Here is a 15,619-nt window from a genome sequence, read left to right as displayed (position 1 = left end):
CCCTTACCTTTTGGCATTATCCAAGAGAATGAGCATACTGGCTCCTTCATCATCCTGGAAACTCTCATAGTGATGCCGGTCAGCATTCCCAATCAAATAGTCAAAGATGGCGGTGTCAATGATATCAAGGAGACGGGGGCCCGAGTCATAGGGTGAAGTTTTCTTCACAGCATCACAATAGCTTTCATCATACTCCACCTGTGGGCCGTCAAGAGAAACCAAATCAAATCTTCAAGGAACATCCATCATCGCACACCAACGGCATTTACAGCTGCCCCTTTATTCACTTATGAATGTGTAAAGAAAAGGTGAGCGCAGCAGTCAAGGCTATATAAAGAAGAAAGAGCTAGATAAGTGTTTCATTAAAAGAGTAAATCCTGTATTAACAGCCTAGTGTGTGGAGCAAACTATAGTTTCAGTGCAAGGTTACACATCGTCTTCCTACAGAAAACAAGGCCAGAGTTTGCCTCCTCACTGCTCACAATTCAGCAGCGGTTGGGCTGCCTCACAGCAAGATTACTGTCTTGACTTGCCTCCCTTAACTTCCTAAGGACTTCAAGTACTGCATCTATTGGTATTGCCTTGACCTGCTTCCATCAGTCTTGCTTTCCAGCGATCCTCCTCATTTTTCCTTTCTAATGCGAATAACCTCATCACAGTTACTAATGACCTCCTCTGTCCTGAAGAGAAATGCCTCATATGTGTTAATTCTCCTTCACAAACAGTTTTCTGTTTCCTCCCTACTCTCAGAGTATCTCACCTTCTTCTCCACTGGCAAGATTTCCAACTTCCCTTTCTCTCCTCTCTTTCTACAACATAACCTAGGCATGTACTTGTGGTCTTATAACACAGATGTCATGTCTCAATTCTCCAAAGCTAGGATTTTAAATTTTCTCATTTTCTTCTTTACAGTTTTCAAAGCTATTCAACACCACCACCAAAACAGCCAAATCTCTGGTGTATACCCTTTCCATCTGTCAACCTAAATAACAAGTACATCTATAACATCTTCCATGTAAGGACTGAGACAATCCTTCACAAAATAGCAGTTAAGTTGGAAATGCCTTAACCCATCTGTGACTTGGAAACAGAAATAGAGGAAACACAAGACAGAGAGACCTGCTGCCATGCTCAGAATTGTGGAGAGTCATAAAAGCAGGGAGAAGATCAGAATTTAACTGCCAGAACTGCCAGATACCCCACCTCATCTTCTAGAGGTCTGGAGCCTAAGCTCACAATAAATATCCCATCTTCCCTCCAGTTATCCAAATCACAGTGGCCAAAAATTTTATCTTCTCAATGTTTCTGTTACCACGTCACACACATTCCTCAAATGCTGTCACTAGTTCCCTCTGTCTCTTGCATCAGGGTCCAACTCGCACTCAACTTACAGCACAAACCCACAAGGCAAAAGACTTGGAACATACCCCTCCTTGTACTGGATACATTTGTTTTATGCTACACTTTCCTCTCCCTCAAGTGCTTCTCTTTCTCTCAGCTTTAGATCAGTAATTAATCTCCTTGCAACAATTTTTCAGATACACTATGCTCTGTCTCTTCATTTTTCATTCGCTCTTTCAAGATAGCCCTTTCTCCAACATTTATTTCTGATCATTTATATTGTACTAGCATAGGACTTCGAAAGTCAAGGATTTTACCTATTACATGCCCATTAAAAATTATGTACACTAATGTGACTGTATGAATTATGTTCAGAAGGTCAACTCAGGACAGAGTAGAAGCAGCTGGATCAAGGAAAAAAAATTGCTACAGAGTTATTTTCCATAATTACCAGACACAGAAAAAGGAGAGCATGACATTTAGAACATTTAATTCTCCTGATGCTCTCAGAGTGAAAAGCGCAACATGACAAGGGGCAAAACAATGGAACCATGCAGTCCCCTCTGAACAAGGGAAAAGCAAGCAAGTTTAAAACACAGCAAACGTCAAATCAACATAGGTATCAGGGTAAACTCCTGTATAAGTAGGCAGTTTATGATGAAAAACTGTCTCTCAAAAAAAAAAAGAAAAACCTCCAAGAAATCCAGCCAATTCATTACTGCAATTTACCGTGTACTAAATACAGCTGATTTTGACCTGTTGAAAAGGAGATAACATCTGCTGCTCAAAAAATCCAACTGTATATTTAATATTCTAAAACAATTCAATGAAGCCTTTGGATGACATTCTTTCCAAGAACAATCCCATTATCGGAAAGCAACAGTTATTTTAGATCAAGGACTAAAAATATCTTTCTAATCATCTGTCCAGGACACAGACTTCAAAAAACTTAATAAGCTCAAAACCATCTACTCTGGTCATGGCAAAAACATCTCCAACCCAAATACTCAAGCACGTTACATCTATTGTATAAGATTGCAAGATCCCGTGTTTGTCCATCTCTGAAAGTGTTCTTTTAAGATGCTGAGCATGTTCACCAAATACTGATGGTATTCAAAGCAAAGAAGAACTTTTCAGTGCCTACGTACTTAAACTAAACCAGCTCCACAAGTTTTGGAACAAACTACAAGGACCATGAAATCACATCTGGCAGAAAACAGCACAGTGCTACCATGTTTCACTGGGCCACCGAGAGGCACGCTGTCAACAGAAGGTCCGGTGGCACAAGAGAAGAGTCTCAGTTTGCCCCAGGCCAAGATTTTCAGAGCTTGGAGTGATTGTATGATGCAAATTATGTTCCAGGCAAGAAGCAGCAAAAACAACAGCACTTGGTATTGTAGAAAACAATGAAGATTCCTTTCTTGCTCATTTTAGTTTCAATCTCATGCTAGACTTCTTGACTTCTAGTGTCTTATCAAGAAAGGTGTCAGCAAAACTCTAGGTTTTGAGAACACTTGCTCCTTAACTAGGCACTGTATTGCAAAGGTAATTCTAATAGAAATTATCATGTATAAAGAATAACCCTATTGTGTTCTCATACCTGGCAAGTTTGCCTTCACGGTAAGTCCTACCCCATGGGTGCCGATGCTTCTGAAGAGGCCAGACATCTGGTAGCCACAGGGTCACTGACCCCTCCATAACATCCCCGTCTGCACAAGCCGGTTCTGTTTCCCGACAATAGTAGCACTTACCATAGAAGCAAGTGTTATTACCTTAAAAAAAATAATAAAGAGGTATCAAAAGAGCAGAACTTAATCCAAGGGACGCCAACTGAAATTCAGGAGCATATTGTTGCAGCAGAGCCTACCCTGCAACAGGATTTCACTGCACTTAACCTCATGCTTCCTACCCCCGAGAAGGAGAGGCTCAAGAAACTGTTAAACAGACATCTATTCATTCAAAACAACATTAAAGACTAATATTCAATGGAGAAAGTAATTATATTTTCTAATGTTTTTATCACACTGAGAGTTAATACAACACTGCACTATCAACAAGTTTTTGTGATTCCTTCCTAGTCCTTAGGACCTTGACTTTCCAAGGTTAGAACTCCTTGTTTTTTAAATTTCACACTTCCTGTGTCAGATTTCTCACTTCTTTGAAAAAGTTGACCAAAAAGAGACTAGTGAAAAAAGACTAAGCAGAACTCAAATGGATTTGGAGCCCTGAGACCTGCCACACATCTCAGTTACTTGAGCTCACTCAGCAGAGGAAACACAAATGAGCTGTCATTCTTATATGACTGAGGAACACAGATCTGTCAAAAGTTTCATGCATGTCTTCTGACAGGAGAGGAACAATGAAACCCTGTAGTCTCTAGTCCGTTAAGGCTTGTGTAGCCTGTAGCATAAAGTAATCTACGTGGCCCAGATTAACATTTTTAGCTTAACCTTTTCCATTTCACCCTTCTAACCTGCCTTTGCTTGACCCTTGCCAAGTCAATTCCAGTTCCACACTTACAGAAGTTCTTCCAAAATATTCCAACTATGTCTCACTTCCTTGTGATTCCACTTATTCCCCATCCTTTCTTCCTTTGGCTCTATATCCAATATCCTCCCCAAAGCAGGCCCAGCTCACTGAAACACGTTTTTCACTTTCCACCCTTACACATCACAATCCCTTAGCCAGCCAGCACTCCTTTGCAGTCCTCCATCCAGACCCAGCTCTTGTGCTCCCACTACCCCAATCAGTCAACTTGAGCACATCAGAGAGATGATCATTAACAACACAGAGCTTATTTGTATGGAAAGCCCTGCAAGTCTCTCTTCCTATCCACGGCCTGTAGCAGATCTAGCAAGAGACGGAATTCTTTTGAGATTCTGGCTGCAACTCTAGCAAATCTGCACTGAGTATTGCATTAATTATCTTTTCTTCAAAACCTCAGAAACTTGGTCAAATTTGGGTTGACAAGAGATCGCAACCTTATCCCCAGATCCACCCATTTCTTTGGTTCATGCTCTGCAGAACAGGCAGTTCCAAGGAATCCAAGGAAGGCAATGAAAATTTCTGGAGCCATATTTTTCAAGTCAGTATTTCTGCTAGAAAACTGCTTAGTTATCTTGGCTGAAATTAGAAAAAGTAAAGTCTGCCTGAGGCAGACACCCAATCTGAATGCAAAAAGAGTCTGGCAAGGCAGAGCTACTCTCATCTGAAAGTTACACTTTACAACTGAAAGTGTTAGGCAAGCTTAGCAGGTGAGACTACCAACAGTGCTTGTAATAGAAATATACACAGGCACACGTATTTATCAGCTGTAATGAACAATCATCTCTAGAGTCTTCTTATTAGAGGGGAAAAAAAAAAAAAAGAGTAATAATTGGATATTTTATGAAAGCCTTGAACGAGTTAAGGCTGCAGCATAAGTCTTTTCTTGGTGCTTAATGACCACCTGGTAGAAGTTCACATTAATAATTCCCATTAAGTGCCCTTCACAGCATTATTACTGTAAACAACATACGGAAGTTCTGACACATTTAGTTATGAATGCTCCGCAGACTCTGATGTAGCACAAACAACATCTAATACCAACAGACACATCAACTCTATAAATTATCCCAAATCACCACTGTGTTCGCTTTAAATACAATTCCATTTTTTTTCCTTTCAGGTCTAATCACAGACTTTCCTAACCACCTCTGACAGCAGACAGAAAATTATTACTCAAAAAAAAAAAAAAAAAAAAAAAAAAAAGAAAAAACCCCATCTGTAACAGCAGCATGAGGGGACACAGAGAAGTTACAGAGGAAAAAATACTTGGAGAAAATCAAGTCCTCCTCCCTCGCCAAACAGGGTTATACAAGCATTACGATCTCTCTTGGCACAGAAAGAGACTTACCAGCTTCCTGTATCATAGTTAACTGTTCTATAACTGCGTCAGATTCCCATGGGTCTTTTTCCCCATTAATCACCTTTTTCTTTACTGGGCTGAACAATCCATGGAAGTCACTTACCCACAGTCATGAAGGTACCCAGAAGCTGCTCTGTGGCTACTGGTTTGATCTCTGTACGTAGATTCACAAACCTGCCAACCACCAGTGGAGCTCGTCGGAAACCCAGAATTCTGTTTTGGGGTGAAAAACCATGACATGAGAATTTGCAACATAGGCAGCAGTTCTAAACTAAAACAAACCAGAACAAAATCATAGTCCCTGTGCCATTGTCTGAGACCAAAGAATGAAGCTGGAACCCTGCAACAACCTCCTCTCTTCTCCAAAGCAAAGTAAGGAAACTCATTTTTCTTAAGTGCCTGGATGTTAAACTTGCTTTATAGGCCATCAGTGACACTCCTTTATTACAGCATTTGCAGCAGAGCAACACAGGATGCACCAGGCTCCAACCCTCACAAATCAGACCTCATACCAGAAATATCTGTCCCGAGTGCAGGCTGAAGCAGTAACCATATGGCCATTGGGCTGGATACCTGGAAAAATCATTTATAATTTGTGGGAATTACTATCTATTAAAAAGTTTTGTTTAAGCCCAATTCAATTATACTCAAAAGTAAACAATCTAGGAATTATTTTGTTTGGCATGAGGGGGGAGAAGGGAGGAGAGAACGGTAGAAAAAAACTGAATGCCTCAAGTGTGTGGAAAAAAAGGGAGGTGGGAAGAATAATCATAAAACTTGCAGTCACAAGATCCAGGCTCCACTCCCATGTCTGCCACAGCCTCTGCTCTGTGACCACAAATGAGTGGGGTATTTGTAATGGAATTTTGGAATTCCAAAATGGAATGCTTAAAGGAGGAGCACAAACATCAGTACAATGTCACCCCAACTCCCTTAACGTACTTTCGATACTGTTTTGGTAGTCTTTGCATCTCAGAAAGAGAGACTGAAAAAGGATTGTCCCTTTTGAAAAAGGGACAATCTATATTCCACAGACACTGGGAGAGTCACTCCAACAGCTGCAAAGTTGGGGGTTTTTAGATACTCATCGACTAAGTCCCCTTCAGTAAGTATAAAATACCTCTAAGAATGGGCAACACAAAACGTCTGCCTGAACAAATCATGTATGCATACAGCTAGAACTCACAGCCATACAAAGAGTTATATAAAGCTTGTGAAAATGCAGGCGTTCCAAGTAAATAAGCACAGAGCTTAGATCTGGAAAACCTGGCCCCGTATTTTCAGACCCACAGCTGAAAGGTCACTATCCTGGCTAGCACGGCCTCCCCGTTAGTGGTAAACATACAATATGATTCAGATCCTTCTTGAAACAATGGCATCCTTGAGCAAAATATGTAATTATCACTAGTCAAAAACAAAGGTACGAACTGAAGTTGTGTGGGCTGGTAGCTTCTTCTAGGTATTCTTGAAGAATATAGAGATGCATACCCACAAAGAGAGGAGAAAGGACAGAGAAACAAGCACAAACCCACAACCAGATAGACAGCAAGGAAGAGCTAAGAGAGAGGGGTTTGAACAGTGGAAAGAGGCTTTCAATTGTTGCTTTACAATGTTTCATAATTGCTTTTTCAGGGAAACTGAAGTCCATGTGTTTTTTGAGAGCACAAGTGGACAACAGACATCTGGCGACATGGAACAGGTTGCCCAGAGAGGTGGCAGATGCCCCATCCCTGTGAACACCCCAGATCAGGCTGGACGGGGCTCTGAGCAACCTGATGGAGTTGAAGATGTCCCTGCTCACTGCAGGGGGGTTGGACTAGATGGCCTTGAAAAGTCCCTTTCAACCCAAAGATTCTAGGATTCTATGATCTTTTTTGGTCTTAAAATACCCTGATTTTTGTCCACCACCTCAAGACTGCAACAGGGTATTACACAACTAGTTATCACCAAACCTTCCTAGAATTACTCATTTCCATTGCCTGTGCAATGAGTTCCACAGATGAATTAGGACTAACAAGCATATCTTTTACCACCTACGAACTCAGTCACAGATGACGAGCCTCTTATTTACATACTGAGAAACCTCAGTTTAAGTTCAACCATTCTGTTCTTTATTATATTTGTCCCTCCTAATTCCCCTTCCCAAGTTTTAAGTCTCTTGATAGAAGAATTTTTCACATCTTTATTTATCTTCAGAAATCTCTTCAAAGTGCCAACACAGTCCTCTTACAGTGCAGAGGCCAAGACTGCACTCATTTATTCTAGAGGAAACTGGTGTTTCTTAACTACCAACATTCAGTGTTTGGTATTTTCTGTCCCCTTCTTTGCACATCCTGTAACTTTGTTTTTCTTCTGGTGATTGCACCTCCAGCTCAGGTCCACCAAACCACCTGGGTACCCCTGAATACAATTAATATATAAATAGTTGTTTTGCCATTACGATGCACTGATTTATATTTCGCCTAGGCTAAACTGTTAGTCTAGATACTAGATTTAACTTTTTAGTGTACTGGACGTTAACTTATACATTCAGCATTTCAGACTCTTCCACAAGGTTTGGCTAAGCTCTTTCTTCCATATTATACGAAGTATCAGGGGTTTCAGTGCTCATTCTCCTTTTCAAATTTTTCACAAAAATCTTAAATATTAGAATCTTGCATAGATCTTTGCAATGAAGTTTCACAAAAAGGCTAATTTTTATTTTTGGCTTCAGGTTAGAATTAGCTAACATCTGAGGTGTATTCTTCAAGGAACTCCTTTTTCCCCAACTCTGAAAAAGCCTTTACCAGAGACAATTAAACCAGGTAACCCAATAATTCCATACCTGTCCAAGTGAAAGGCTGCCACTTCTGCGTTGTGTCTGTCATAGCCAGCATATGGTTCTCCTTCCACTACATAATCCCTGGCATATCTGTAATTGAAATAATTCAAATGAAGTGATTAATGCAGGATTTCCATCAATTTTGCTGTTCAGAGTAAAAAGTGCAACAACAGTGCTATGTAAAACAGACTCCGGGTCACTTTCAAAATTATTTCAATGGGAGAGGGAAAAAATAATAATGAGATTAAATAACGTACAGACTGTTGAAGTAGTAAATAAGGAGGAAAGGTCAGTAATGTACAGTGGTCTCAAGAGCTTGGGAAGTGGTGCCCATTCAAACTAATGGGTTTTAATTCAACTATATGCCAAGCCACATCTCAAAAAAAAAAAAAAGAGCACAGACCCAGCTACAGAACAGGGGACTATTTATACTAGGAAGCAGCAACTCCACAAACAATTTTGGGGTTAGAATGGATTGTAGATTAACATGAAAATACAATCCGATATTGTGGAAGAAATGCCAAACGCGATCTTTAGCAGCTAGAAGATCAGCAAGCGTGAACCTGAGGACAATACTGGATACAAAAAGACCCTGTATTCAGGCGCAGAAAAGACATAATGAACAGCAAGAAATAGAAATTAGACACTCATTAGAACAACAATGGTATGTTTTGGTGAAGTGGTGGGCTTTCCCCCCCCCCCCCTTTTTTTTTCTTTTTTTAATAGATGTTACTTAAAATGTCAAGGCAAACACAAATTCCGAGATTCATGACATTTAAATCAGGTCTAGATACTGCTTAAGAAGCATGCTTCAGATGAGTGTAAAATACCACAATCAATACCAAGGAAAGGGGTGAAATGCACTATCTTTTCAGGTAAAGTAAGCCCAAACCAGATTACCTATTTTCTCATTTCCTTCTATGTATCAAATTGTGTAAACTGGATTATTTCCAACATCGGGGTTCAAGCAGTAGCAGCAACAGTGTAAGAGAAGCCACAGTGCTCTACTTTGATGTTTTAACCCTGCTCAGAGAAGATCTGAGGCAAGATGACAGTCCATTTCACCAGGCTGAGCAAATGCTTTAGCTTCTTTGCAAGGCAGCTGCAGAGAGAATTAACCAGTGCAGGATGGTATGGAGTTTTTGGGAGAAGGATCTGACAGATTCCTGCCAATCGGAATTTACACCAAACAAGCATCTTATTTCACACGTATGGTATTGGCATGTGATGGTAGCAACTATTAATCATTAGTAACTTAGGTTGGATTTCAAGTAATTTTGAAATGAGACAGATAACCCTCAGAACATGTGCTCAGTGTCAGGTCTCTTGTATGTACTTGGAGCAGGCTTTTGAAAACAGGGTCACATTTTGAAAGCTGCAGAGCTAGAACTTACTGGTAAAACACAACCACATTCTTCCTTCCATGCACAGCAAGCATCTAGTTCTTTCTAGAACAAGGGTAACAAGAGAATTCACTCTTCCCCAACCAGTAAGTTTTCTCAAAAGTTTTTAGTAGTAACTTTGACATACCTTTCAGGTCAAAAGCTAGTTAAATAGGTATCTTGCAATGGCAGAGCAAGACTCTACCTACAAGCCTAGCTGCTCAGCAGACGCAAACAGAACACAGGTCTACCCAGCATGGCTAGAGCCATACTGTCTAGCACTCCTGTCAACACTCCCAACTGCACATGTCCTTGATGGAGCATAGTCACTACGTTCACCTGCACGGACATTCCATTATGGGAATGTAATGTAATGCTTTGTGAAACGCTTTGCAGCACTCACTTATACGGAAAGGACTATAGAGATGCCCTGTCTTGTTACTACATTTATTGGATGAGCTGCCTGTTGTACCACCAAGACTTTTGAGTAAAAGGTTCACGCTGTTTAAACACAGCCTAATCCCACAGTGAAGCTCCAGCCAGACCAGTAGCTGACCACACAGAAACAGGACTGTGAATTCAATAAGCGGTGAGCAGATTTTTTTTTTTTTCCTCATTCTCTACTCATTCATTAACACGAGAGGAAAACTTCGTGCTTGCTCAACCCAATATCCTTTGGAGAGAGATATACTCATTCTGTTATGACAACACTTCACATTTGCAGCGCACTCCCATAAAACACACCTGCCTTACTTTTTTACATCTTTCTTCTCCTTTTCCCCGAAGGCAAACAGTTCAAAAAGCTTCACAGACATACACAAGACTCTTCATAAATGTTCAATCATGTCAAATTTCCCTGTGGATCATCATTAACAGAGGCCATACCAAGGAAGTATCACTACCCGCCCATTCTTCCATTGCTCCTCCAGTATTCTCTATCGGCAGACAGGAAACCCAGGGGCTTTCACTCTGACCTACCAATGCATTTTTACAGCCTTCATGCAGATACACCAGACACCAAGATCTACTTTTAAGACCACTGTCAATTTTCACTCCTTCCCTGTTCTTGAACTGCATTCTCTCATGGCAGTTTGACACGACCCTTACTCAGAAAGTGTAGGCAAGACTTGTCTCCACAGTGCCAGAACCTGCACTTCCACAATCAGGAAGATACTGGTTGGAAACATTAGGTTTAACCAACACTCCCTCAGGACCAAACACAGTGATTATTCTTTTATTAACCTAAATACAGACTGTTTGGAGCACCAAATCTATACAGCCTGAGAGACAGTTGGCACAGCAATCTCATGTTACTAGAGCACCAGCAAGGCTCTATACCGTCTCTCTCATAAATAACAGAATGACCTTTCCATTTGGGGGGGCAGGGGGAGCAAAAGCATAAAGCAGTTATTGAGTAACCAAAGGCAATATTTACCTTTTGGGTTTGAAGACAACCTTCTGTCCTCCTTCAAGTATTAGCAAAGCTTTCAGTTGGGTCCCTTTGTATCCCACATCAGCTTTTATTATTTTCTTTGTTGTCATGGCATGCATAACAGCCCCTAGCTCGGGTGTCTCCTCAGGATACACCTCCCGGGGCACCACCCACTGGGCTGCAATCTCCCAAGGGGACTGCAACGTATGGTCAAGTCGGGGGTCCAGTTCTACACGGAGGCTTGCCATCATACGGTGAAAGGCGCGCTGGTCCTCCCGGTTGGCAGCTGAGGTGTCCAAGTTGTCAATGAGGAAAACTTTTGTGAAAATGAAGATGACAAGGAGGATGGCCAACAGCACAACTCGCTGCTTTAGCTTCATGTTGACCTTCAACACTTCTCCCCTGACCTTTTCTTCCAAGTGTTACAGGAAGTCTATTGGAGATCAGGGTGAGGAAGGGGATGTTAGTTAATGAATTTCATTCATAACTTGCATTGTGAAAGAGGTATCACCACTGACGCATCTTCTGGTACCCCTAAAAATAAACAAAACACAAACTTACAAAACTGAATTCCTGCAGATCCCACCAAACTCAAAATCAAGTTTATTCTTGGAACATAAATCTGCATTTTTGCACACTTGTATCCCAAGGCCCAAACATTTCTGTTAAAAACACATGGGGTTTGCTGTCTTCCTGTAGCCTTTCAGTGATCTGCACAAGAAGGGAAAGTCCCTGATAGCGCCTCTACACAGCTGAAATCATAACAGCTGCAACTGGCTGGGCAAGACTTCTGCTGAGAATTGTAGTTTAAGTTGATTACTCCCATTTCACAAACATTTTTCCATTAGTAAGAGAATCCATGACCTCTGGTTTCCTAAAGATTTGTCCCTCAAGAGAAAGCTGCCAGGTACATTTCCCAACCCCTAACAATCGGTGAGAACACCTGCACAGTCACATTTCCTGAAGGTACAAGACATAAGGACAGAATATACTCAATTTATTTATTGCCTCTCATTTGCTGCCACTATAACTTACGCATCTTTTTTCCATGTTTAAAAAAGAAAAAAAAAAAAGGAAGAAAGAAAAGGGGGACATCTTTACTTCCTTGTGGTTAACTATGTATCTTCTGCAGTCAACTGTAAAAGCAATAATCACAAAAAATATACAAACTACCTGTAATCTCAACACCAAATTAACAAAGAAAAAACCCAAAAAAACACTAATACTGCCTCTTCTCAGAAACCTCCCCTACAACACAGATGAAGCCATATATGTGTTTCTGTATGTACAACACGCTGCAAGACATCTCATCCCTCAAAAAGCCTTTGCCAGTACAGTGTTAGCATATAAGGACCACAGAACGCACAGTTAATAAACTGTATTTCAATTATGAGGACAGAAATTATCTTCATAATATTAGTTGCATGTAGTCAAAACCCAAACGGAAACGGATACTAAGGCACATCTCTGAGGAACGCTCAGAGCCAACAGAGATTTCTCTTTGCACAAGCCATGCTAACCATGAAAACCACAAATAGCACCCTGAGCTGTGGTAGGACTAATATAGAAAAGCCTTCTCATGCGATTTAACAACAAGCGTATAAACCAGTCATTATTAATCATGTCACTGGAAAAACAAGCTGCACAGGCTAAGTTAATTTACCAGCAGCAATCAAAGGACAGCCAGGCTATGGCTGGCTAGTCAAACACAGATACCACAGCCATCTTCAGCGTCTGTGTGGACACCGTGCCCTGCCTGCAGAGGTGATGGGGGGTACAACGGCTCTGAGGGGCCTGAGCATATCGTTGAGGTACACCTCCATCAAAGATTAAGGCTGTGGCAAACAGCAGATGACAGTAAGGCGCATCCTTTGAGCAAGTCATCAGTGCAGAATCAGGTTTGGCCCAGTAGAAGAGTACTAGGATAAAAGCACATGCAAGCCCATGGATGACTCCACAGCACCTTAGGTCTACAGCAGACCCACCCTACCTCCCAGCTACGTGGCTCTCCTGCCTCCCCATGCATCAGTGTTAGCATTCATACAACCCAGCTGCAAGGTAGTTCAACGATCCAGGTTGATGACCAACCCAAACATCAACTGCCACCTTTGGTTTGTATGTGAATCACCTCTTATTGTTACTTTTTGAGCCAACGCACAGTTTATCATCTGACTACAAAACACCACTACTGGTGCAGGTCAGAGAGACAAGGGAGGGCGGCATGACAGCTCCAATAGCAGGAGATGACCCAGCAAGTGTCTACAAAGCTTACCTATCTACAGAGGGGCACTTTAAGCTACTAGAGTCAGCACTCTCACCTTAAGAATGGCCCTGCCATCCATGTACTTCCCACCTTCATGCAATGAACTCCATGAAAGATCCGATCTGTGTTAAAGCTTGACCATTTTAATTTATTCTTTTTTAGTTTCAGTCCTCCTTCACCCAAATCCAATGTAGTTTCACAAACATCTGAGGAGGGCACATCATGAGGCCAAGAACAAGTGTTTCTTCTGGCAGCAGCACTAGCGATTCTATATGCAGGTAAAACTACAGCCTTACAAAGGATAAGCAGCTGAACCACTTGGAAACAGTCACAAGGAGCCCACCAACAGAGACAAGGAAATTCAGTAACAAACCGTCAGATCTATTTTCAAAGTCACTCTCTTCAGCGCAGCGACCAAGTTGAGCACCACTCAACTTACAGGTTACAGGCTCCTATAATGCAGAAGCATGGGTTTTAGCCCAGTTTACCATCATTGTCTGGCCTCAGGTGACAGTTCTGTTCAGTTTGGCCCTTCCCAAGTTATACGTTTTGCCTCTTAAACACTTCCTATAAAACCTATCCACTGAAGCAGGAAAGGAAAGTAAAAGTCTCCTAATGACAATGAGTTAAAACTGGGATGTGAACAAGTGGTTTAATGTTAATGGCAATCACTCACAGCAGCATAAACTCTCCATGAAGGGTAAAGGGTAGGGTGAAAGAAGGCTACCAAGTCTCAGGGATGCTTCAAACTGGTACTATGGTCCCCTGTTAACTATGTAATACTGGTTTTAATAAATTGGAAAAGAAGTGCTTGTGCTAATAGTGAAAGACAACAAATGACATGTTTATATGGAAATTAAAACGTACTACTGCTCCTCTCAGTTCTCTTTAGGCAGCCCGTATTTCTCCAAACAGCACATCAATCTGCATATCACACTCTGCAAGCACGAGAGTGAGAAGCACAAATGAGGAAGATGCACCTGACCCAAGTGCTCCAATTCTTGCAGAAAAGGAATCAGTCACTCGGAGAGCCCTAAATAATAATAATATTATTCTTAAATCTAAGAAAGCAAGCAAAGCAGATCAGGCTATCACTGTAACCTCTCACTGTAATTTCATAATTTCACTTCTTTAAAACTAGTAATTCTAAATAATTTTGAACATTCCTCTTATCAAGATCTGCTTTCATTAATTTTTAAAATCCATTAGAGCTTGTAAGAAGTTACACAGAAGAGTACAGTCCATTTCAGAACAGTTACTCATTATGAGATATGTATACATGTACACATATATTTTAGGAAAGCCTCACAGCCCAGTGTTGGCCAACTAAAGCACTGGACAGAAATGTTTCATGCCTTTGGAGCTCAAGCTGGGCACTCACTTTCCTAGACTGATTTTCAGGAATGTTGAGTATTTCTAGGAGTATTCTTTTAGGGGAGGGAGGGGAGAATATAACTACAGCCACCACTTAAATTAAAGGTCATTTACTTAGTTTATCTTTTGTGACAGCTTTGAAACTAATTTTGGCTGAAAACCTCCAACTACCTAGATAGAATTTACCAAAAAAAATTTAAATATTTGCTCTAAGACATTTCACTAATTCCCTTAACTGAATAACCAATCCTCCCCAAACACTTCTCCGCAAGTTACACAATTACTCCTGACATCCCAACTAAAGCCCTATCCTGATTTTGCTCTCTGTAGCTTTAAGCAGGTGAGTCTGCTCCAAATTTTTACTGACATCTGCCAAAATGAGTCATCAGCTGCTTTTCTCCAACGAACACCACAACACCCCTGAGGTTGCTATGCAATGGATTTCACACGCTAGCTGCAGAGACTGCACGTTACTCCTTAGGTGACAACATTATGCTCCTTGCTGTACGAGCCAACAAAAAAAAAAAAAACCCTTCATGAAGAAGTTTACCACGGAGAACGAGAACTTCAACTTTATTGTTTTAAATTGAAGATGGCAAGAGTGACAGTGTTGAGGTGGTGTTAAGAAAATATTTACACCGTTTTGGAAGTGATTTGAAGAAAAGGACAAGTCTTTGGAAAAGACTTGGATTGGAAAAGATGAAAGCTCAGGAAGCGTGAAGCTGGTCCTGGAATGAGGACAGAGATGAGAAAGGTGGCCACAGAAACAAATGAAATAACAACAATGACCCCAAAAATGTAAAAAGGGAAAAATAGAGTGAGCTACAAGCAGAATTCTGTGGAATGAAGGGCAAAAGGGTCTAAGACAACGACAACAGTAAACCCAGGGATAATCTCAGAAGGAGGCCCAAAAAGGAAATAGCTCCAGAAACTGGCAGGGGTGGGAGGGTAAGGCCATGGTCTTCACGCTTGACAAAAAAGGGCAAAAGGACAGAGTTGTGGGAATACGGGATACACAAAACGATACTAGATGCTCTTTGAGGCAGAAGGAAAAACCCAAATAAAGTTTTCAGAAGTCAAACAGACTTTAAACCTCAAT

General features: G+C 41.1%; 1 protein-coding gene across 1 annotated transcript in view; it reads right to left on the bottom strand.

The window, feature by feature from the left end:
* The window catches only part of FAM20B (FAM20B glycosaminoglycan xylosylkinase), a gene marked incomplete at both ends in the record, with an annotated part of 15,305 nt that extends 4,042 nt beyond the window's left edge, over positions 1-11,263 (bottom strand). Inside the window, 6 exon segments of the mRNA XM_082002976.1 lie at positions 8-192; position 198; positions 2,942-3,113; positions 5,352-5,461; positions 8,073-8,159; positions 10,887-11,263. Of these exon segments, the coding sequence (XP_081859102.1) occupies positions 8-192; position 198; positions 2,942-3,113; positions 5,352-5,461; positions 8,073-8,159; positions 10,887-11,263 (932 nt within the window).
* Between the last annotated feature and the right edge of the window lie 4,356 nt (positions 11,264-15,619).

This window comes from Phaethon aethereus, assembly GCF_964289735.1.
Source record: "Phaethon aethereus genome assembly, chromosome: 8".
NCBI classification, from domain to species: domain Eukaryota; kingdom Metazoa; phylum Chordata; class Aves; order Phaethontiformes; family Phaethontidae; genus Phaethon; species Phaethon aethereus.
This window is presented reverse-complemented; position numbering and strand designations above follow the sequence as displayed.